General features: G+C 41.0%; 1 protein-coding gene across 2 annotated transcripts in view; it reads left to right on the forward strand.

The window, feature by feature from the left end:
• Positions 1-23,726, forward strand: part of sntg2 (syntrophin, gamma 2) — a gene marked incomplete at its 5' end in the record, with an annotated part of 94,001 nt that overhangs the window by 10,571 nt on the left and 59,704 nt on the right. The window contains 6 exons of one of the 2 annotated variants that reach the window (XM_080480851.1): positions 15,545-15,682; positions 15,799-15,850; positions 16,010-16,067; positions 18,252-18,295; positions 19,676-19,717; positions 20,658-20,745. In XM_080480851.1, the coding sequence (XP_080336977.1) occupies positions 15,645-15,682; positions 15,799-15,850; positions 16,010-16,067; positions 18,252-18,295; positions 19,676-19,717; positions 20,658-20,745 (322 nt within the window). Of the gene's footprint in view, positions 1-15,544; positions 15,683-15,793; positions 15,851-16,009; positions 16,068-18,251; positions 18,296-19,675; positions 19,718-20,657; positions 20,746-23,726 lie in introns of both variants that reach the window. The other variant, XM_080480852.1, reaches the window with a different exon arrangement.

The following is a 23,726-nucleotide window of genomic DNA, read 5'->3' on the forward strand; positions in this document are numbered from 1 at the left end:
GGATTATGCTCATCAGTGCAGCTGTATCTCAGGGCTGTTTTTTAATGGATTTTTTGGAAAATCCATTAATATATATAAATATATATTTCTTTTTTTTTTTTTTTCCCCTTGCTTGAAGTTGCCAAGCAACAATGCGTTGCAGTATTTTCAAAAAGGACTATCTTTGCCAAAGTTTTGGCACAGCTTCTGAGATGTGCATGCCGGCAAAATAAATGCAGGCTCACAGCGAAAGTGCATGCGCTCGCACTTTTTGCTATGGGATTCAGACATGTCCGTCTCATACCTAAGGAGTAGCCATTCATTTCTCATCTCGGGTACAAATAACAGCAACTTGTAGCGCTCCGTTTAAGTATATATATATTTTTTTCCTGTAAGGATTAATAATAGAATACGTCTCTAAAAGCAAATCGACACTCTTGCGTAACCCTGAAACTGTACATCTTTAGCTCCTTCCCAGCTGACGCAACCCCAGGATAGGTTTAATTGACCTCGGAAAAAAAAGGAGGACGAGCTGAATCGAGCGCGGCGCCTCCGCTTTTCATCCTCGGCTCCCGATCTCGCTCTGATTTTTAAATGTGGGGATCTTTAAAAGGACCCAGATGAAAGTGCTTAGCTCGACAAAAGTAGTAATTGTGACACCTGCCAACATCGCGCCGTACTCGTCGTACATACAGCCGTTCGCTGGCAGGAAGTGCGTGTTGCGCTGGCTGAGGCTGTGTGTGTCCAAAATATCTGCCTTTAAGCTCATTAACTGACACTAATGAGACCGGCAGTAACTAAAAGTTTCAGTCATTAATTTGCGGAGTTGTTAATTTTACTTGATGGCGCGTATCTTTAGCTGTTAAGGAGAGGTTTGTGCTCTTTATGCATGGAGTGGGCGCTAGTTAGATTTTATTTGGCCCCTGTCAATATTTTATGCTCGTTAACAGCCTCTGGGTTCAGGGGAAAAAAAAAGGAATTATTGGCCTGCAGCCAGAGAGAGAAATTTGGGAGGGATGTCGGTTCCACTGCTCATAACTCATGAGTCATGGCTGGAGCTGTGTAAAACTCATGATGAGGGGTTTGTTAATGCTAAACCGCACTGATGGAACCAAAGTGTGATTCATGGGGGAGGACTGCCAGTGGATTAAGTTGTGAATGTGTCACGGTGCTCTGCGTCTCGCACTGTACGTCCACATTTTGACACCGTTCCAGACGTTTCTGTGATTGATCTGCTGAGCTCTGGCTGCCGGCGACGTTTGGACGAGAACGTATGCACGTCGCTTGACAGATGTGCCGCTTTTCAAACTTCTCATTGTGTTTGGAAAGTTTGGCTTTAGTTGCAGCCGAGGGAACCTGAAAACGTAATCTCAGCCGGGAGAGTCGGACGCTGCAGTAATGTATGGTTTGGTACGGGGTGCAAAGTAACCTTGTTTTAAGAATGAATGTGTGCAGAGTTTTCATTTAGCTCGAGCCGTTTACTGCAGAGACCAACAACCAGTAAGTAAATTGACACAAAACTGTGTTGCTGAACACAACCGCTACCATCCTAGTCTTCACAAGGTCAGACACGAATTAAGATGTTTATCTGGGAGGACCAGGGATCTGATTCCATGTCTCAGCATAGTTTTTTCTTGACTGAGGCCAGCTGCATGCATGGCTGTTTAACTCCCAGGTGTTATCGGTCTACTTTATCTACTTTTAGCCTCCCCCGATAAACAGTGTTTATTGATTTACCTAATTCATATTTAAATTTGGGGGGAAAAAACGGATTTAATTTCAGTTTGTTTGGGCAAACATTTGACCCGTTGAGGTCACTGGAGTACAGTGAAACCAGTCATGTTCGAGATGACCTGTGTTTTGTGACATAGTGTATCATCCTGTTGGGTTAAACTAAGAAGCTCAAAGACAATACACACAGACACTCACACCATAAATTACACCAGCAGCAGACTGAATAGTTGACACACTCTTCTATTGTGAAATACTGGTGAGCCTGTGAGAACTGCAGCCTCGGTTTCCGGTTCTTATGTTTAGTGCGGTCAGCGATGCTCTTCTTGGCTGTGACGAGTGCTTATTTGAGCTACTGTTTGGGACCTTTCCCTCACTTTGAACCAGTCTGACGTTTGGCTTATACATTGGATATTCGTTCTTTTTCCAGACCATTCTCTGTAAATCATGATGGTTTTTGAATTTCTTGGCCCAGCTCATCTGGCACCTACAGTGCCACATTAAGAGTTACTCAATGACTTTACTACCTCATTCTCATGCTCCGTTTGAACCTCAGCAGGGCATTTTTGCTGCGTTCACACTACAAGTCTTGATTCTCAGAATTGCTGGCTCAGTGCGATTTTTGTTGACCTTGTGGTACATTTTCGTTTTTTTCCAAGTGACCTATATCTGCTTGTTGCAATTACTCTTCCCTACAATATCTGAAACGTCGTACATGCAAGCTTGTAATATTTATAAACTTCATGGTTCTTCTGAGCAAACGCTAACTGCTAAGCCGCGGACGACGAAATACGTTTGATGCTAATGTCACAGAGCCTGAGAAAGTTCACCAAACATTGCAAGGATTTTCAGGCAGACAAGCGGGGAAAAAAAAAAAAAGCCATAATAGCATCTTATGCATATGCTGCAATTAGTTACTCCTCTCCCCAAAGACTGAGAAGCCATGTGACCTCCTCCACTGACCACTGTGCTGCCAGATGCTTCTCATTTACTTACTGTGTGTTCACTATTTATGCGGATGCAATGTTAAGGAAATCCGATGAGCGTGTTTACACGGCAGTCGCACTGGCATTTATTGCCACATCTGAATGAGGCCTGTGTTCCATCTCTGAATGTCTGAATGCATGCGTCTGTTTCCTGCTTACGTTGTCCAAAAGCAGATCCAATCTGTCACATGAAAGGAAAGAAAATCTAATTTGGGTCACATTACACTGACATGATCTACATGCAGAAACACACAGTTTCTGCTATTTGATGAGCTGATCAGCCATGTGCATTCATGAGTAGTTGAACATGTCCACCTATAGAGTAGCTAGTGAATGTACTTTGCAAGTTTAGCAAAGCAGTTATAGCAGATGGGTAGTTCCATGAGTTTTTTTTTCTTCTCCCCCCCCCCACTGAATTTTGAATACTAAATATGCAATTCCAACGGTGGGAGAAACTTCTCATTTGCACATGTTAAGGAATAATTACACCAAGGTTTGAGAACGTCATCTTTTTGGTCCGTCTGGATTGTTTCTGCTGTGCTGCATTCATACTCCAATGGAAGTTCTCCAGAAGAGGAGCCGCTGGCCTTTAGTTTAACACACAACAGGGTCCAGACCATAGTGTTGACTTCCACATATCAACCATAGCAACAAAGAAAATCTCACAATTGTCGTGTTCACTGCTCTTCTTTAGTCAAGAACAAAGCAGAAACAAGTCTGCAGTCCCTCTTGTACGTTCAACTGTGAAAACATGTAAGCAAGAATGCATGAGGGAGCATTTTATCTTTCTAAATTAACGCTTGTGGGATTAATCTTGTATTTTCTTTCTAAACTAAAAAATACCGGTCAAATGCATCAAGCAATGAAATTAGTGGTACAAACGTCTCTGTTGAGAGGTATAGATGGGATTAGTTAGACCTCACAGTGTCTGCACGCCAGGTGAAACGATATTAGATTTGCAAGAATGAGTTGCACTAACAAAAACAACTTTTCCATCCAAGATTGCGATAAACTGTTTATTGTGGAGGCAGCATTTGGAACGTCAGACCTGTTTTGGATTTACTGAAAAATTTGTGTGCTAATAATGGTGCTCAATCTGCACATGTTTCCTGTCATTGGGTAAAGTTGAGACAAACGAAGGGAAGGAGCTTTTCTCACCGACTGTTTTGACTTGCTGTTTGGGCAGAGCAGGTGAGATCATCCACTCGTTAAAAACCTTCAATGTCACTTCATCGTCGCAAGCCAACGGTCATTCATCTCTAATGTATCCAGTCATGCTCTACCTGATTAAATAGATCAAAATCTGCATTGCCACAGGCCAAGTCTGCAGATTCTACACAAAGAAAAATCCCGTCCAACCTGGGATTCAAACCAGGGCGAGAAGACTATGAAAGCCTCGACGCAGCCGAGTTGAACAGCAACGGAATGGATCTCGTATAGAAACGTGACAAAGATCAGGAGCCTCTGATCAGGTTTTGCAAATACTTGTATAGGTTTTCAGTGGTGAAATATTGACAGTAATCTGATGTTTAAGCTTGTATTTATCCATAGAGATTCCAATATTACATCTGCTGAAGTAGTAAAGCTATTATTCCAATTTATCAAACTTCCAATGCTTATTTAATGTTTTAAGCTGCTCTGCTTTTACGACTCAGAGCTGTAAGTTTAAAGGATTAATCAGACGTGCCACTGAAAACTGCGTCTGCCTTCTCAGGCAGCAAAGACTGATTACTGATCAAAATTCAATCTTGGACGTCGGTAGATATTTTTAACTTTGGTTACCTGTGAATGAGGGAAAATCCGACTTGGCTGCAGTAATATCTCTGAAAAGATTCAGGCTTGATTACAGAAAAGTAACTAAAACCCGAGACAGGCTGTAAGAGAAGGCAGCGGTGGGGGAGAAGGTGAGGGATTGCAAGCTGTGTGTGTTATAGCACCCACTGGGAAAGTGTACCCGGTCTGAGCCTCGGTGCACTCACATGATGATGCGGTCTTGACACTAAAGCTTCATTTCCAGCAGGCTGGGAATGTGCCACTTACCGAAATAGTCGATAAGAACAGCTTTTAGCAGCAATTTTGAGCTTGGGGGGGGAAAAAAAAAAAGTGTTCTGGTACTCATGATCCACTGAGCATTTACAGTCCCCCCCCCCCCACCTCAGTTGTGCCAAGCCAAGTAACATCTCGTTCTGTTTCACTTCTTTCAACTCTGGAGAGTGTACTTTACTTCCTCCCGTTGGAACTACAGCTGTGATACCTTGGAACAGAAAGGATAAACAGTTTCCAGTCTCTGTTTCACTCAATTCTGAGGTGCTCCTGTTTTACTGTATTACTGTTTTCCTTGGACCTTATTTCCTTGTGTCTTCCTGTCGGTGTTTGTGCCGTTTCCTCTTGTAGAAAGGCAACCATTGCTTCAATTTGTGCCAAAACAAGAGGCACTATGGAGATCTCCTGTAAAACTAGTCAGCGGCACATTGTAAATTACTGCAAGCAGACCAGACTGCAGTAACTGTTGTACTTAATCGACAGAGTTCTCACAAAATTCTTTCTCAATCTTATTGAATGGAAGATTTTAAAGGCCAATCATATAAAGTAGTTCTCAAATGTCTCGGAACAAGTATTAAAACCTGCACTTTTTTTTTTTTTTTAAATGAAAAAGGGAAGTTCAGAACACTGTAGTTTGCTGTCATAAAGACGTAAAACTTTAAAGTGGAAGTCCAGAATGTGTTTGCTTTAGGTGGTAGAACTGTTTTACTCTTCGTATGATGGATTTTCATTTGACTGGGAAAACTGAGCCCCGCTGATCTGAGCTTGAGATGAAGGCAGGGCCAGAGGGGGGGAGCTTTTCACACGAGAAAAATGACACCAAAAATGGCATCCTGTGGCGTTAAATGGCTGGAGATGGAGTTTTGATAGTTGGTCAAACTGCAGGAAGTGCCAGTCATGTGCACCTCTCCGTCTTATCGGTGCACTCTGGCTGTCCCTTCTTTTACGGTCCCTCCCCCGCAGTGGATATGCGACGCCGTTGCACAAAATTGATGGACGGATAGGAGAAGGCATGGACAGATGCTGATTAGTTCAAGGCTGCACAAGCGGAGATGAAGACGCAGCCATGCAAGCTGAAAATATTCCTGACATCAGAGGCACACTTTGTGGTCTTCGTGAATTTCTTTCTGCATAAAAAAAAAAAAGAAACTGGAGAAAGGTGTTTCCCAGTGTCGGGTACACAGCTGAACTGCTTAAAAGGCCCAGTTGTGAAGATGATGCAAATTTCTACACTCCTCTCCAAAGTGATTGGGAGAATACATCATATAAGGAAAAGTCTAGGTCAGGGATGTCAAACAAAAGGCCCGTGGGCAAGACGCAGACCGCAAGAGGCTCCAATCCAGCCTGCGAAACCACCAAGGAAAGTGTGAACATTTCAAAAAAAACATTGATTTTTGAGCACATTTCTTAACAGTATCAGACACAACACTGAGACTGTGTGTGTGTGTGTGTGTGTGTGTGTGTGTGTGTGTGTGTGTGTGTGTGTGTGTGTGTGTGTGTGTGTGTGTGTGTGTGTGTGTGTGTGTGTGTGTGTGTGTGTGTGTGTGTGTGTGTGTGTGTGTGTGTGTGTGTGTGTGTGTGTGTGTGTGTGTGTGTGTGTGTGTGTGTGTGTGTGTAAATAGACACATATACGCACAACAAAGAAAACCTTAAACGTTTCAATTTAAATGTTTATTGTAGGACTATTTTGGGCTGCATGTGGCCCCTGAACTAAAATGGGTTGGACATCCCCGATCTCCATGAGGTTTGGTTATTTTCATTGGGTCATGTCATTATAGGACACAGAGATCAAATATTAACTTGTTGACAATAGATACGTTAAGATTATCGATCTCTTCTTAGGTAAATTACAAAGAATGCTTGGATTATCCGTGACATGCAACACAGTTCACTTAAATTCCCAATGTTTTATGAATCATCAAGGAAAACCCCCCAAAACGGACATTTTAAAATTGTATGTAAGTAGCCAGTGGAAGTTGGTAGTGTAGTTGAGTGTATGGGTGCAGTGTTTTATGATTGGTGAAGAAAGCAAACAAAAAAAAAATAGGTTTTTTAATGAAGCCCTGGTACTCCTGGGTACATTTCAAGGTCTGCTTGGGTATTTAATGACGCTATACTTCATCTACCTTCAGTACTTCCAATGAAAGCAGCAACAACATAAACAGCTAATGATGTGCACCAGCTCCTCTCGAGCTGAACGCATCCTCGCAATAATTCCACATTACCCTGTTATCGTGTATTCATTCACTGTGGAGAGGCTCAAATCTGACACTGAGCTAATTGAGTTGTAATTTCAAGTTAAATAAGAATTACAACGAGGTCAGGTAATCAAGTGTGCCTCTCCTCTTGGCGGCTGAGTGGACTAAAAGGTGTTAAAAGATATTGCAAATTTAAAAAAAAGATTAAAACACTTGTTTTGGGTGTTTGAGGCAGTCTGTATGTGGAGAAAGGGAGATCTCTCTGTTCTCATATTTTGAATTTTAACCCCTGTAATTTGGCCATGCCAGTTCATAGTTATTTCCCAGTGCTTTCAGGCCTCTGTTGGTCAAAATCGATCAAATCACCTCTTAGCCTCTTGGAGAATTGTTCAGGTTTTATGCATTAAAAGCATAATACATAAACTACAGTCTTGCTGCTGGTGCTGCTTTGAGGCGCGTCACTCATGTGTTGTTGTTTTCACTAGAAGTGTGTTGTCAGTCGAAAAAAAAAGGAGAAAAGCGCCCATCTTAATGTCACATTTTCTCTCTCTCTCTTCTGTACGTGCCCTGTTGCCTGGTCTCTGTCGCTCACTGCAATTAAATCCATCAAATCAACCAAGTATGGACAATGACTCAGCCTCTCCCCAATCACACCACTGGTGTGATCTCCACTGGTGACACACTCCTCAGCGCTCCTCTGGCCACTGTGACCAATCCAGCTAATCACCAGCTGTCAGGTCAAATTGCATCTCCAATTCATTTAGGCCTGAGAGTGTGAAGTACACAACTGCCGGGAAAAAACACCAAGTGTACAAGCGTCGACCAAAACTCCTCTCCGACCTTATCCTGCCTGTCACGCGAGAGATGGTTATATTAGGACTGTTACTCGGTATACTCTGCCTGAATTATTGTTATCCTATTATTTTTAATGTCCCCGATGAAGCCAGCGCTGCAGACATGGGACTTAAAGGTTTTTGTCAGTTGCTAATTTTGTGGACATCAACTTTGTTCAACTTTATTTCTGCCTGAAGTAAAGCAAAGTGAAGGTGTTCTTTGAAAGTCTTGAATAATTAATACCACTGTCTTGATGCGAAGTGTAGACATCAAGAAAGACCTTATGCAAGGTGCCTGTTGTGATAACTGTGCCAGTTTGCTCACCCACCGAGTGTGAAGATACCCCGCATCTAAACTAATTAAGCATACATGTTCACCCTCTGGCACAATTTGTCCTGTCACCGTCTACACTTTACACGCACAACTTTATGAAAGTAAAGCATTACATTTCCTCTAAGCGTTGTTCACATCTCCTCTCTGATTTGTTAAGGTCACCACATCCCAAACACTACAAACGCATCACAACCCCCCCCCCCCCAGAAATCTTTATTTATCGAGTTGTGTTGGCAGAGTATTAATTTTTCTCCCCACCAACACCTTTCAATCCATTTTTCTTGTGTGAAGTAGTAGTGATATCCGATCGAAGTGTTGGAAAAACTTGATTTCCCGCAAGTCTAAGTTTTGGTTCAAAGCCAAAATGAACCTCTGTAAAGGTTGACCTCAACCTGAACGTCGACCTCAATCCATCGTCTTTCAGGCTGAAGGAAAACGAGAAGTTTTTGTGTGTACCTGCTCCGAGCCTCTGCTGTATGAGGAATAGTCATCCCGCTGACCTGCAGCAATCTTGCAGGAGCCCAACGAAGCTGGATTTGGAGTAGGGAGGCGATTCCTTAATGTGAAATACAAATTCATTAGGTTATTATTCTGAATGGTTTTTTGATTTTTGTGCTTGATATGGATAACAGCTCAAATTCAAAATTACGTTGCCGGCAGACAACACCACAATAATGTACCTTCTATTTTCTGATAAGTCGAGGAAATGGGAAAATACTATAGTCACACTGATGTAAGCAAGAAACAGTGAGGAGTGAATAAAAAATGACAAAGAACCAAAAAAAGAAAAACTTTGACAGAAACGGACTTGATTGCCGGGAACACGTGCCAACACCAAAGGGTGACTTGTCTTCTTTTTTAATCAGATTTTTGGACTCAAAGCTGAGCTGAGGGTTTCTTACATAAAATGTTATGTTTGGTAGTTCTGCTGGTAATTATTGGTTTGATAGAATAATAAGTATGACGTTCAATCAGTCAGTGAGTGGCGCAGACAAGATGCAGGAGTGACTCACCCCGCCCTCTTGTGGCTCATTGTGGTATTACGAAGCAATACCACTTGTGACAACGGTAAATATTTCTGCAGATTTGATTCATTTTATTTTCAAATACACATTTTATAAAAAGCACATAAGGTGATTTGGTCCCGTCTCTTTACAGAAATATATTTCACTGATCCAATATTATAACCAGAATGAATTACACATTACAAAGAACTTCAGAGAAGCAGCTCATTTTAAGTTTCAAAGACAATGTTCACAGCAGGATTACTTAGATTATCTGCTTCTTCCTTACTGTTTCAGTGCGAAAAAAATAAATAAAGGTGAAAAAGACAAACTCTGACCACAGTCAGCACAATCAATATGATAAGCTTTTTGCATTATTGAACCCTCTTCTGTTTTGAATGTAATGCGGCTGCCTCTGTGCTGGATGTGTGATATGAATTTTGAAGGCGCGCTTTTTTCCCCTTCATTGGATTAAAGACGTTTTGACAGACTGCCTAAAGAGAATATGCAGCCAGCTTGTGGCGTCTAACGAGATTGTTTCGTCTCCAGGTGTCCCCAAGGGCTGCTATTCATCCCATCCATTGTTTTTCAAGCCACACAGTTTTCATGAGGTTGCTCGACAGCGACGCGCTTAATTTTCCTTACAGTCCCATCAGTGTTGTGGCCAAGCCAGGTAACTACACTTTTATTTTCGATTTTGTGCCCCTTAAAACGTTGGCAGTATCCTGAAGTGTGAACTGTACACCGCTGGGTGCCAAATGCCTGAACCCAGTGGCACAGTCACTCGGTGCATAAATGAGGTGCTGGTTTATTTGAGGACACCGGTTCCGACCTTCTACTCCTACACACTATAGATCTTTGTCATTTCTCGAGGGCCCTACCACCACATACTCGATATGTAACTAATCCACGTTTGACACAGGAATCCAAAACACCCACCATTACATCAAAATCCAACTACAATCTCATCCAAGGTAAATGGCTTGTTGTTGTTTTGTTTTTTTGTTTTTTTTCCCCAAGCTCCAAATAGGGAAATCCCTTCAAGAGCAGCATGTCAGCCCAGCTATTAGTCATTTAGCAGTGTTTTCAGTCAACTCATTTGACAGCAAAGCCAGCATCAGTACTTGTTAAGACTTAAGAACAATCGGCCTGCAAATGCGTCTGATGTCGTTCATCATTAGCTGCAACATGACCAAAATCCAAGGCTTCATAACTGAGATGAGACTTTGCGAGCACTCAGAAATGCAAACTGAAACATGCCCGTTATAACTGTTTCTCTCCAACAATCCATGTGTGAAAATGAGTTGCAGGTCTTCGACCTTAAGGAGAGCATTTTTCTCTGGCAGCAGATGAGTGAGAACTGGCATTGTGTGTAGTGTTGTTTGGCAAGCAACCATTTCCAAACACAAGCCAGTCTGTAATTTTTAAGATGGTGTCTCTCAACCCAGGTCCTCCGAGGGACCAATTGTACCTTGTTTACAACACGTCCCTGCCTCGGTATATGCGTTTCAAATTAATGTTGTTTTTCTTTTTTATTCATGAAGCTTCTCAAATGCTTAATGGTGAGCTCAAACATAGAGTTACTGGAGCAAACAAGACTGTTACTTAGATAAATACATCCCTTTCTTATCAGGACAATAATTCCAATACACCACGCTTCGCCTTCTCTCGATGATGAACTGCTTTGACTTTCACTGCAGTTTTTCAGATGAAATTCTTATTTCAGTTGTCGCCAATGGCCATGTGTTGCCTGTGAATCAACTGCTGGTGACGACATCTTTTAATTTGAAAACACTGGAAGTATCTACTACACGTCAATTAGCATCAACTTGGTATACGGTGGTTCGAGTTTAGAGTTAAATTCAATTGTTTCAGTCTGTGAGGTTCCTAGTCAATACAAAGTCGTTTTTTAAATTTCATGGGTAGCAGCAAATCTTTACAGTATAGTTAAGTATTTTTAGAGTAATATGTAGTATTTTGAGGGAATTTCTGGAGTTTGCAAGTTTGTTGGTTCGGGCCACGCCACGGACAAGTCACCGCTATGGGTCCTTGAGCGAGACCCTTAACCCCCGTCGGCTCCCCGGAGCACCGTGATGTGGCAGAAATAGGGTTAAAATATGATTAGAATTATTGTTATTTTTCAATGCATGTTTTAGGGGATTCAGCCCCCAAGTTGTCCTAAAATGTGTGGCGCTGTCGTGAAATGATATAGTTATGGTGGGAAGGGCACCGAGCATAAAAACTAACCAAGTCTAAAGTGCAATAACTATTTCACCTCCTGTGAAAGGAATTGCTGAATTAAGAGGCAGTATTTTCTGTGATTTAATTCCATCAAAGTTATTTGAGTAATTGATGGTGTGTTCTAGTTTCTTTTTTTTTCATTTTTTATCTGCAGTGTCTTTTAAATCTGTCAAATTTGAAATAACGAGAAGCATTGCACAGTTTTTGAATATCAAAGTTCTAATCCCTGTTGCCAGAGTTCTGAGTTCTAAATTCTCTGGCAACATTAATTAGAATTTTACCGGCCTGATGGAGTCTCGCTCTTGATGTGTTTTGAACAAGCAGGTATCACTCGTGTTGAATGTCAGATTTTTGGGAGATTTTCTTATTAAGATAATTGTGATTGTAATGGTACTCATATTCCCACACTACACTGAATTTTGCTTGTGTGGTGGTTGAAACTCGAGTAGCTGCAAGACATAACACTCGGTCAGATCTATAAATTTACTCACCATGGAGACGTAATGCAAGACCAAGACCTCAATGACCCAAAGGTTTTACATTTAGTGATTTGCTGTGAAATTACTGTCCCGCTTGTGAATAACACCACTGAAGTCTAATTGATTTCTTCAAGAATAAATAAACTGTTAAGTCCACTTAAGTGGACTCAGATTAAATTTATCTTTGTGTTGAGCCAGACTCGTATACTTGTATCGGAAAGATTTCTAATTACATTCTTGTATTTTATTATATGAGACACATGCTTGGTCATTAATCTCCTGTTTAATGAGTTCACAGGTGAGGCTGCATCAGTGGCGATTCCACTTCCAGGATTCGTTCTGTCATTTATCAAGCGGTGCATGGAGTGTTGTGTAAATCTAAGGAAAATGGCAAACAGGCACAGCTGAGTGGCGTCAGGTTTGACACACTGGAAGAACTTTATATTGCTTTACTCTTTGCTTCCAATCTCTTTACTTGGTTGATAAGCCAAACCAATCTATTTTTGTTGCGAGAGATTGCTCAAAATGGCCTAACTCTGCAGAACCCTAGACGATACAAGCCTCTTCTATCTGATCAAAGATATGATTCTCTCGAAAACGTTCTTCTAGTTTAGTGTGTTACTTGTCCTTTGTCCTTATCGATTACTTTGATCCATTTCAAATATCTGTCCATTTGATGACAGGTTACATTCTCTGACCTTTCTTGTAAATACTGTGCAGTGAAGGAGCTACTTCCCGTTACTTCAAAGAACCATTACATTTGACATATATGAACATAGGAAACTACTATAGTAATATGGTCTTTATCATGTAAACATTGTTAACTCTCGGTTTGGTCTTGTTGGAGCATCTGATCCTCGTGGTTATATTTAGAGAAAGGTGTATAGGATTTTATTGGGCACTTCCATTGTGATACGGCGTATGCAAACTAGTAAAATTTAAATTACTAGTTTAAAACTAGAAGTAAAATTAAAAAATGGAGATCTGGTTCACTTGACATTAGACGAAAAACTCACACTGATTAAACAATTAAAAGAATTGGTTCCAACACTTTTAAAAAGTTTGGACAACACATTTGCTGTTCTTCTGTGGTCACCAAACTGGACCAGGACTTACCTAATCCCACGACCCTGCCGTGGACCTTGAACTGTTGGTACTTGAGACTGTGGAAACCAGGAAGGCAGGTTTCTTCACAATGAATGAATGTGTCTTTACTCTCCCAGCTTTGTGCCTTTTTGTTTGTATACGTCTATGACTCATAAGTATTATTTCATTCAGTCACTAGATTGTCTCAAGGCTGCACAGGGACTGTAATTATGTGGACTTTAAGGGATAGTTTATATATCTGTGACTGTTGAAATTGAGTCATTGTTGGCTCAACCACACACATTGTACTTGCCACATCGAGTTGTCATTATTTAGGCGGAGTACGGTACGACTGCAGCGAGCAGCCTCTCTGGTGGGGCAGTGACAAAGCAGTAGGTAATAAGAGGTGAAACAGGTTTCCTTTGTTATCTCAGACTGTGGCACTGACTTGTTCTGCTTTGTGTGCCATAAAACCTCCTTTTTTTTTTTTTTTCCTCCTGCGTCCCACAATTCTAACCTCTCCGCTGCCGCTGCAGCCTCAAAGCTTTAATTTGTACTTTTGTCTGCCTCTGTGGGAACGGGGCATGACCTTCATTCTCAAGTCTCTTAAAAGAGATTTGGTTGACCTCAGTCACACACACATTGTGACCTTTCTCGCCCACTCTGATCGCTTAAGAGCGCATCATCTGTGAAAAGGTGACTCTTTCGCTGCTCCCCTCGTGTTGCTTGCAAATAGACGCAGCAACAAACCAAACCTGTGATCCTCGTGTCCTTCTGCGACTGTATACATTTAGTATGTATATTATATATTCATTTTTTTTTTTTTTTTGGAAAATAAATGTAAATCATCATGATAAACCTGATTTAATGGTAGTTGATGGATCCTTGCTGTGCTCAAGGTTTCCCTCATGAATTCATTTAATTTGAATGCTGCAGTGTTTGACTCGATGTACTTGAGTTAGTAATTTTCTGGTTTGGAGTGTCGTCTCTTTTTTTCTTTTTCTTTTTCTTTTTTCACAGAATTAAAACACTTTGAAAACTATTAAGGCTTGATAAAAAGTTGTAAGACACACTACAAAGCACTACTGGTTATCATCTGTGTTATAATAGATGTTTAATCATTCACTCAAAACTGAGTAAAACCATGCGTTGTATGCAATTAAAAAGAAAGTACACATACAAACGAATATCGCAGAACTGCTGGTGACTATTTTTCAGCCTGAAAGGCTCAATTTACTGATGCTTGTGTCCAGCAAATGCTGATTGGGCTCCCTAATACGCCGTTGAAGCGTTTTCTCATTGCGCTGCCGCTCGCTTTGGTCTGCTTGTTTTTGTTCTGGTAGTTAATCACCGAGCATTTATCAGGCTCTTTACAGTCGTGTCACAGCACCTCAACTCGCAAGTGTTTTTCCATCAAACTTGGACTGTCTGTTCTTTCATTCATTCAAATATCAGCCCACCCATCAAGCTCGGTGACCCTCGGAGCTGGAGTCCGGTGAAGCTTGAGGAAATGATGCAACTCACACCATCAATATAGGATTGACAATGACCAGTATAATTGAAGAACAGGTTAGCAGAGGGGATTTCTGATGTTATAGACTTTGCTTTGACGAGTCGCGAACGCAGCGTTTCACCAGTGTAGTTAATTCAGGAAAATGTGTTTTTCATATCTGAAATTTTTGGTAAATGGACCTGCTTTAGTACTTTGTTTGTAAAAATATAAGTTGCATGAAAGTTTCTTTTTTTTAATCAAATTTTACAAAAACGTGTGTTCTTTTCAGTGATTTTCAAGTTATCCAAAGTACCTTTCCAAAAAAAATGGAAAACAAACAAACTCCTCACAGTAAAAGGTCCTAAGCGTGGAATTGTGTGGGGAACATTTGAACAGAGAATGCCAACCATTATAAGCCTTTTGGGACAGTGTATATAAAATAACGAAGCATCATACCTGCAAGAGGTAAAACCTCGCTCGGTATCTGCGTGCCAATACTTTCTTGTGTAGTTTTGTAAAAAGCATTTATTTGAAGAAATATCTCAGTGCGGCCCGTCAAGGCTGCCGGACCTTAGTGGTGTTCTTACTCCTCTCATAACTAATGGTGTTAAATAGCATACTTAACAACTCTGTCACTTGACTTGCTCTTGCTCTTTAAAAAAAATTCAGCTATGTAGTTAGACTTTAATCAGTCATTTAATCTGTCTGACTTCTTTCATTCCACCTGGCACTCACCGATAACTGCACAGTGAAATCTGATGGTTTGATCGAGCGACACCGTGCTGAGATTTCAAGCGGTTGCGGTTATTCTTCCATCAGGAAACAGTCAGTAGGAACTGGGACGTCTGTGCCGTTTCCTTCTATCGGCAGTCATTTCTGTCCCCGGTCTCGGAATTGTCTTCCACGGTAGCCCAGACCTTTGCGCGTCCCTTGTTTCGTGAGGTAAAGATATGGAATTGGACGCGTGAAATCCTCAACACAAAGGTTTCACAGTGTCAAGGAAAACCAATTAACCCACAAGTAGACCAATAGAACGGGGTACACAAATGACACACTGAGAAAAGAAGATTAAAATGTCCATTGTGTGCATGATTGCCCTGCTTTGGCAAAATGTCAATGCTCTTCTCAATTTCAACAGACGAAATCTGGAATTGCTTTGCTGTACAATGAGGAGAGCAACAATACCTATGATGTCTGCCTGAAACTGACCAAAGAGGCATTAACCATACAGAAGCCGGATGTGGTTTGCACGAGTGGGACCGACACCCAAGCAAATGTAAGTGCGAGGGCTCCAGACTTGCATTGTCACTCATGCAGCATGACTCCGAAATACTGTAAGAATGTTCAAGTTATCCTTTTGCCAATAAGAAACTCCCACTTTCTAAAGCACAGAACTGTTGTACTGCGAAGACAAGCGGCCGGCAGCCTGGGCTTAAGCATCAAAGTAAGCAGATCCCCTTTGATTGGGCAGACTACAATGAGTGTGGAAAAAGGCTTTTGGGTGGCGGAGATGACTCTTAGTCTGAGAACACAGTTTTGTAGCAAGTTTCCCCACTATAACTCGGAAACGTCAATTCTCGTCTTTCTCTCCCGTCTCGTGCAGGGAGGGGCAGAGCACAACGTCCCAGTGGTTATTTCCAAGATTTTTAAGGATCAAGTAGGTAAGAATGTTTTGTTTCTCCGCATGAATGTGTTATAATAGATTTTCTTGTTTTGTTTTTGTTAAATTTACATTAATACAACTTGGCTTTGGTGCCAGTTGACACATTGCATCTGTAACGCTGAAACTTGAAGGCCTGTTTCATTTGACACTACACTTTTTTTATTTTTTTTATTTAATGGGAAGCAGCCTTGGGTTAAATTGAATACTTAAATTTACACAGTGGCAAAGAAAGTCTGTCTATTTTGGATGAATTGGTCATAAAAAGTGTTATCTGCTTCTCAGATGGAAGAAAGAACACAGTGTGTTCAAGCTTACACCAAACCAACCATTCTAATATTTCATGTCACTGTTGAACACAGCATCTAGACTTTCACAGCGCTGCAGGAAACGGGAGTGAACCCAGGATTTAATAATGGTTTGAACTTCCTTATGCAGCAGTAAATTCAACAAGCCTCTCCAGCAGCTCCTGATCAGGTTTGTTTAGGGGAATTCTGGACCTTTCTTCCCTTCAGAACCGCTTAAGCTCAGCCACACTGCGAGGATGTCTCCTGTATCTGTGGAGAATTTTAAGTCTGAGCTCTGACTGGGTCCTTCCAAAAGTTGAGTTTTCTGTAGTTGATTTACTTCCATTTATTTTATTTATTTTTTGGCTCATTATTCTGCAACTACTGAGGTTGTAGCTGGTAGACCCCCACCCTGACATTATCTATTGTGATACACTGATGAACTTAGAAAAAAAAAATTTTCCACCATGAGAACAAGCAGTTCAAGTCCATGGTAGTTTGATGGAGGTGTGATGTTCCGGTGCTCGTATGCGGTGCCCGTTTTCTACCAAAATTAAATGTCCTTACCTTATGTAGCACATTTTACCACTTCAGCTGTCTCTACTTGCAAAGTCCTCACAGCATTGACCACAACTTGGGCATTATTATTATAATTCTTATTCTTATTCTTATGACTATTTATTAGCTTGCACATGTATGAATACTTTCACGAAGGATGTTAAAAGGTTTAGTTTTCTCAAAGATCAATAGTTAAAGTTACTCCGATCTCACAAATCCTCTTTAACCTACTTTCTGTTTGACTTTTGGGTGCCGAAAGTCAAACCAACCTCTTGTGTGGCTCATGTTAATGAATATAACTCATCTAGGGACGTTATCATATTAAGTCCAAAATATCCATGAAGACTTCAGATTTTGATGGCGGGAGATCGCCGTGACCTTGTTTACAGATTTCACTAACCTCCTAGATTTAGCCTGTGTGTCACTGGTATGACATCATTTATTGCACCTTTAGTGTCTGGATGACAGATATTACCGTCTGTTTCTATCTCCAGAATAACTGACGACCTTTTGTCTGGAAAACAACCTGGCAGCTTTATTCCATCAAATATTATTTTGTTTGTAGTGCATTTTTATTTTTTTTTATTATTTAACAATGTTAATATAATCCCCACTTTGAATTACTGCACCATTTATCAAATTATTTTTGGGTTAGTGTAGAGTATAACCTTTGTGCCACTAACTGTTATATTATTTGAAACTTTCAAACTTTACCGCCTGGCTTGTTATTTGTACCTCCTGCTTGACACAAAGTGAGAGGTAAGAGTTTGTAATCTTACACAACATTAATAGTTAATTGGGCTTCCAATTGGGTCCTTAATCCTGATCAGTGAGCATGAAATGCTGCGAAGAAATAAACAGTCGCCAAATGGGAAGAGTAATGTGATCAAGCTGTTGGTTAGACGGAAGAGAAAAGACTTTGATCGTGTTCACTGGGTTAAATTATGAGCGCTGATGACCTCCTAGTATCTTGCTTTGATTCTATCGGAGCGTCACAGAAGTGAATCACATGCCCGTCATTTGCCTTTTTGGCCCCCGACCCTCTCTTAGTTTTTAAGAATCACGGTGTCATTTTCCCCCCCGAGGACACGAAGTGGCTCTTCCTGCAAGTCCTTCCACAACAGGCCGTCCATTGTTTCCCTCAGCGAATGAGTTTCTATCCTGATTAGCTTCAGATTTCATGCTTTCTTGTGTTCTTCCCTCCGAGCTGGAGGATGTAGCCCAAGATTAGTCAGACAGAGACACTGATTGCTGTTTCCAGCACATTACCATGTATGAAATGAGCAATTATTTAGTAATGTTTTCATTAACCTCTGACATTTGACAATGGACGCCTGCAGCCGATCAGACGAGGAAGCTGTTCGTCGGAGACGCCGTGTTGCAGGTCGGTGCAGCAGCTTTTCTTTTTCTTTTCTTTTTTTTTTTGTTTGATTGGAGCTTGGTTCGGGTCGCAGCTGAGAGTGGCGATTTGTTGCATCTCAATTTCACCCATCTTTTATTTTGACAGTGTAATTAATTTGAGGAAATGGGAACAGAATATTTAGTTCCTCGTGAGCTTTTCATCTCATAAGCCATTTAATTTCATTGTGTGTTTTTTTTTTTTTTTTTTGACGAGACGCCACTGTGGTCAGATGTGTTACGACTAAACATCCGTAATTGAACTAAACAAACACATCCTGATCACAGCATCTATGGTGCCTCATTAAAAAGGTTATCAAAGAACAATGTTACTAAGAACAGTTGTCAAAAATGTCTGGCCTTCTGTAATTACATTCATTTAATCTTTGAAAAAGCTAATTTGAGTGTGTCTGGCAGGTTTATTGGATTTGCAGTTTATCAGGAATCTCAGAAAGATCCAGCAGACAGTGGAGCCATATTACCATTCATATTGAAAGTCATTATGAATTGGAATATGAATAGAATTGCTCCTGCTCCCACCTTTGGATCACCTCTGTTTCATATTTATTTGCGATGACTTATTTGAACTGTCACACTGCAGAATATTGCCTCTATTTACATATTTGAAGCCCCGGCAGGAAAGGCAGAAAATTAGAAGCTGGTCGGGGGAAAGATTTGAGAAGAGGGGGGAAAAAGGGGCAGGGGCATATTTGCAAAAGGAATATACTTTATTTATTCATTTATTTTTCTTATGGAAGTGCATTTTAAATCCATTATTGTCTGAATGCTAAATAACCTTTGACTTCCCATATATGAAATTCTAGCAACGCATGTCTGCCATTTAAAAATCCAGATGGACTGCGGAGATGATTCTGCTCCCACCCACCTAATCTGAGAGACTCACAATGATGCAGCTGCGTTTCAGCGCAGATAATTTAGCACCGCTCTGTTGTTTTGTATCATTTGTAAAATATGTCTTTATGAGTTTTTATGTTTTGTTTTTTTCTGTGTGGGTTTGTCTTGCTTGACTTGTTTGTCTATCTAGTTTTGCTGTTGATATTTAATAACCTTTTCTTTTTTGGAATTTCTTAACCAAGTTTATTTTGATCACGTTGTCTTATTGTAGTCAATTGTCTCCTGGTTCTGTACATTTATGTTCTCTTTTTTTGGTCTCTTTGTAGCAATTGTCTAAATGGGATTTTAATTTCTTGTGTTTTGTCTCTCTTTAAATGTTTTTTTTAAAAATATCTTTCATTGTCGTGTGTCCTTGTGTCTTCACAATGTGAACTCCGCCAAGTAAGCTGAACGATTGCACTGTCTTGACTGTATATTCATGCTGTTTCACTCTCTCTGTTGGTTTCTTTAGGTTAATGGCATAAATGTAGAACGGTGTACTCATGAAGAAGTTGTGAGTATATTTGTAATTAACTTTTATAGAAGGCTTAATACCCCCACTGCATCCACCCGCCTATTACTCCTCCATCCTTCTACAAGGTTTAAGATCAAAACAGAGACGCGTCTCAACAATCCCCGCTGTCAGCTCGACAGAAGGCTGCTTGACTTTTTTCGCTTGATATTGCTGGAAGTTAAAAACACTGACGGCGAGTAGATGAGTATCGAAAAGCTTCTCTGAAAAGGACTGTGCTAAGATTTAGTTGTCTTTGTGTTATTTTATTTGCTCGATTTTGCTTCGATCTTTCCCAATTTAGTGTTTCCCTTTTATTTTCCCCACATCTCCCACATTCTGGCACACACTTCTCCTTGTGCGTTCACAGCTGCTCTGCAGTTTTACATCCAGAGCATCCAAGCTGGAGCGGTCCGACACATATCTGGTGTGCAAAATGTGCATCAAGGAATAAGCGGATTCGGGAATGACCTTGGACTCGCGTGCTCGTCAGCGTCCCACTTCGAAAACATGTGCAAAATGTCTCGCTTCCAAACCGACACAAACGCCTTTATCCCGGCATCTTTCAGGACAGTTTTTTTTTTTTAATATCACTCACACATCAGCGAATCAGGCATTCAGCACCTAATTACCTGGTGGCGTCAGCTGTCACTTTGCCCGTCAGGCAGAGAAGCACCGGGCTTCAACTTGTGCCTTTTGACGACTGAAGCGAAACCTCTTCAGTCAGTCAGGATATAAGTCGTGATTAAACATTCTGCGTTCATCTCGTGTTACATTTAGTTGTGCTCCGGCTGTGTACAGCTTCACACGAATGCATCTTGTTCCGTTCATGCAAGATTATATTCCATTTTGCTGCATCACTCATAATCCCTTCCTCGCTGTCTCTCGCCCTCATCTCGCTCGCTCTCTCTCTCTCTCTCTCTCTCTCTCCTTCCTCTGCCAGGTTCACCTGCTCCGTACTGCTGGAGATGAGGTCACCATCACCGTCCGCTATCTGCGCGAAGTCCCATCATTTCTCAAACTGCCTCTAGGTGAGTGTCCACAACAAAACCTAATTTCACTGAGCACTCATTCTGAACTACATTTACAGAAGAATGTCTTTCTCTTTTTTTTTTTTCCTTTTCTTTATTTCTCAACTAAACACTTTAAAGCAGCTCAATAGATGAGTGCTTATTTCAGAGTAATAAATTGTCACGCTCAGTGGCCCGAGGCGAACAGTAATGTCAGAAAACGCCCCGAGCTGCACTTACCTTCAGTAACTTGGCGAGATGAAAACGAAGACACTAAAACCAGCCTTGTGGAGCCGGTGAAAGGTGAGGAATGGGGTGGGGAAATGATTGCAAGCGGCTGAATTAAAACACAAATCAGTTTTTAAATGCTAAAAGAATTTTTGTCTGCAGTATTTTATACTAAGTGGGGCGACTTTGTCTTTTCTGTGTCAAGTGGAGGAGTGGTAAAGCGCAGAAGGTGATTGCCGACGTTGGCTCCTGAAACCACATGACTCGTAAAGTATAATTAAACAAGACACTGTAACTGGAATATCTTCATGTTGTCATCTTGTGGGGAATTTGTGGTACCTTAAGTGTTCCAACCTACCATGGAATCCTAATTCTTTACTGCCTTATATATATATATATACTGTATAGTACCAGCAAGACAATTCATGCAATGGGTTTAGTTCAGTTTAGTTCAGATCTGCCTCATGCTCTCAGTTTCCTAACAAGCCTCTGGAGTTGGTTTTCTTTGGCCATTAGGATCGTGTTTGGTATTATTCACATCAGATTTCTGTTGTGTTTTGTTTGAAACATTGAGCCGCCTGTAGTTAAATGGTTAGATTTTAATTGGAATGCAAATGACTGATATTTTAAGCAAGTTGATGTGTCAGAAGCTGAGGAAAAGAGGATTTGAGCGAGTTTGACAAGGGCCAGATTGTGATGGTTCCATGGTCGGAGTATCTCCAAAACTGCAGCCCTTTTATTGCTTTTTGTCTCCAGTTCCATCAAGAATGGGCCTCAAAAAACAGGGTAATAGGTTGTCAAGGCTCATTTATGCAAATGTGGAGCCACGCTGGTCCATGTAGAACCATCCAAGTGAAGTACCGTGGCACAAATGGTCAGTTTTTAAAGAAAGGTGTCAGAATACATAGAGCCTCTGAGATTTTATCAGTCTGCATGCCAGTCAGTGTGGCCATGCTGGCCTGTGTCCACTGCTAAAGCACTTATACAAGAAGCATGTGACCATTAGCACTAGATTCTTTTTTAGCAATGGAAGAATGTGTCCTAGTCCGAATTGGGTTTTCTTTTGCAACACATGAATAGTTAAGTGCTTTTGGTATTGTTCAGGCAGTCCGGTGAAAGCAGTGTGCCGCTTTGGGCAATGTTCTACTTTGGTGTGTTTTGTGTGGCTATTACTTTCGCATGCACCTAACGCATCATTGCATACCGTATACAACATTTATTGGAAACTCTGATTGATAATGAAGCCTTGCCACAAAACAAAAAAAGTGTTTAGGAGCGATATGAGAAAAAGGAAAAAAAACAAAACAGATTAGGGCTTCCAAAATAATCAGCTCCTAATCCCATCGAGCATCGGAGGCAGGGTTTGGCAGACTTGTTTGATCGCCACTTCCCGCCTCGGTGCATCAAACATCAAAACCCCAGGACAGATACAACATTCATGTTTCCATGAGTCAGAGTCGTTTAGGCAGGAAAAGTACAATCTACACAATATTAAATGGGCAGTCATGTTATAGCTGATGGTATATTTTGGAGTGTATATTCCAGGTGACTACCACAATAAGAGCAGATTTTGTTTCATTCTACACTTTAATTTTAATACCCTTATTCAAATGTGATTTTTCTTCATTTCTTGCTTCTATTATGCATGTTGTTGCTATGTTTAGAGTGAATAAAGGTACATTATTTGTTGCATGACAGTGTAGATTTGGACAAATCTTTTGCAGTCAGTTGAGTTAAGTCTACATGAATCTCCCAGCTGTAGCAGCCAGTTGTTAGGGATTTTTGTGAGGATAAAAAAACAAAAACAATAATGTGATGGTTCCAGTGTCGCTGAATGATTTTCTGTATTAAGTACATAGTGCCACCCCCAGTGATTGATGATGGCCTTCCGACTTTGGCAGGATGTTTGTTCCTCATATACTATATAAGTCTCCAACTCATCAGCATATTTTGCTGACAGATGAGGCTTTATTGATCATCTCCTCCAACTCTCAACAACTAAATGCTGTTTAAGCAAATAATATAAGGTGTGGTTTGAACCTTCCGCACATTACACGCATTGCACACTTTTCTTAAGTCGTCACCTTGCATAGTGGTGAGCCGCTCGCAAGGGTCATACTCATCAAGGGACACTCACAAGAATTCCTTTTCTTCATACTTGTCTCATCACTTATGGCATGCACTTCATGTCTTCCACTGTGATTAATCAATTACCACTTAGGTTCACTCCTGCCAGAGAGGAAGTTCAAGCCATCTTAGCAAGTTGTGCAGTATTGGGAGGCTTGTAATAGTGTAGCAGCTAGTGTCTTGTATTTTGATGAATAGATGTAATCAATAAATTCAATCTCATCCAGAAGGCTTCATCGGTTCTCACTAGTCTGGGTTATTGAAGGTCGTGTTTGAAACTGGGTCTTTTTTTTAATTACCTATGTCTGTTTTTCACACCTCATTCAGATGAAATTGAGTCGTCTTTGGAGGGACACTACCCCCCCCCCCCCCCAGGCCTCTCCCTTTGGTTTGTTCATTTGTAAATGTAGGTTCGATTCCCCATCCCCCCCTGTCCATATGTCAAAGTGCCCTTGAGCAAGAAACTGCCTCCAAATTTCACCTTGCATGGGAACCGTCAGCAGTGGTTAATGTGGGTGTGTGATGTGACGAACAAAGGAGTGAAAAAAGTGCAATATAAGTGAAATTGAATTACCATTTATCGTGGATGGCTTTTATTCACATCTCTTTCAAACACACAGGTGCTCGCTGACCAAGATGGGCTAAAA

Source organism: Lipophrys pholis (assembly GCF_963383615.2).
Source record: "Lipophrys pholis genome assembly, chromosome: 14".
In the NCBI taxonomy this organism is placed as follows: domain Eukaryota; kingdom Metazoa; phylum Chordata; class Actinopteri; order Blenniiformes; family Blenniidae; genus Lipophrys; species Lipophrys pholis.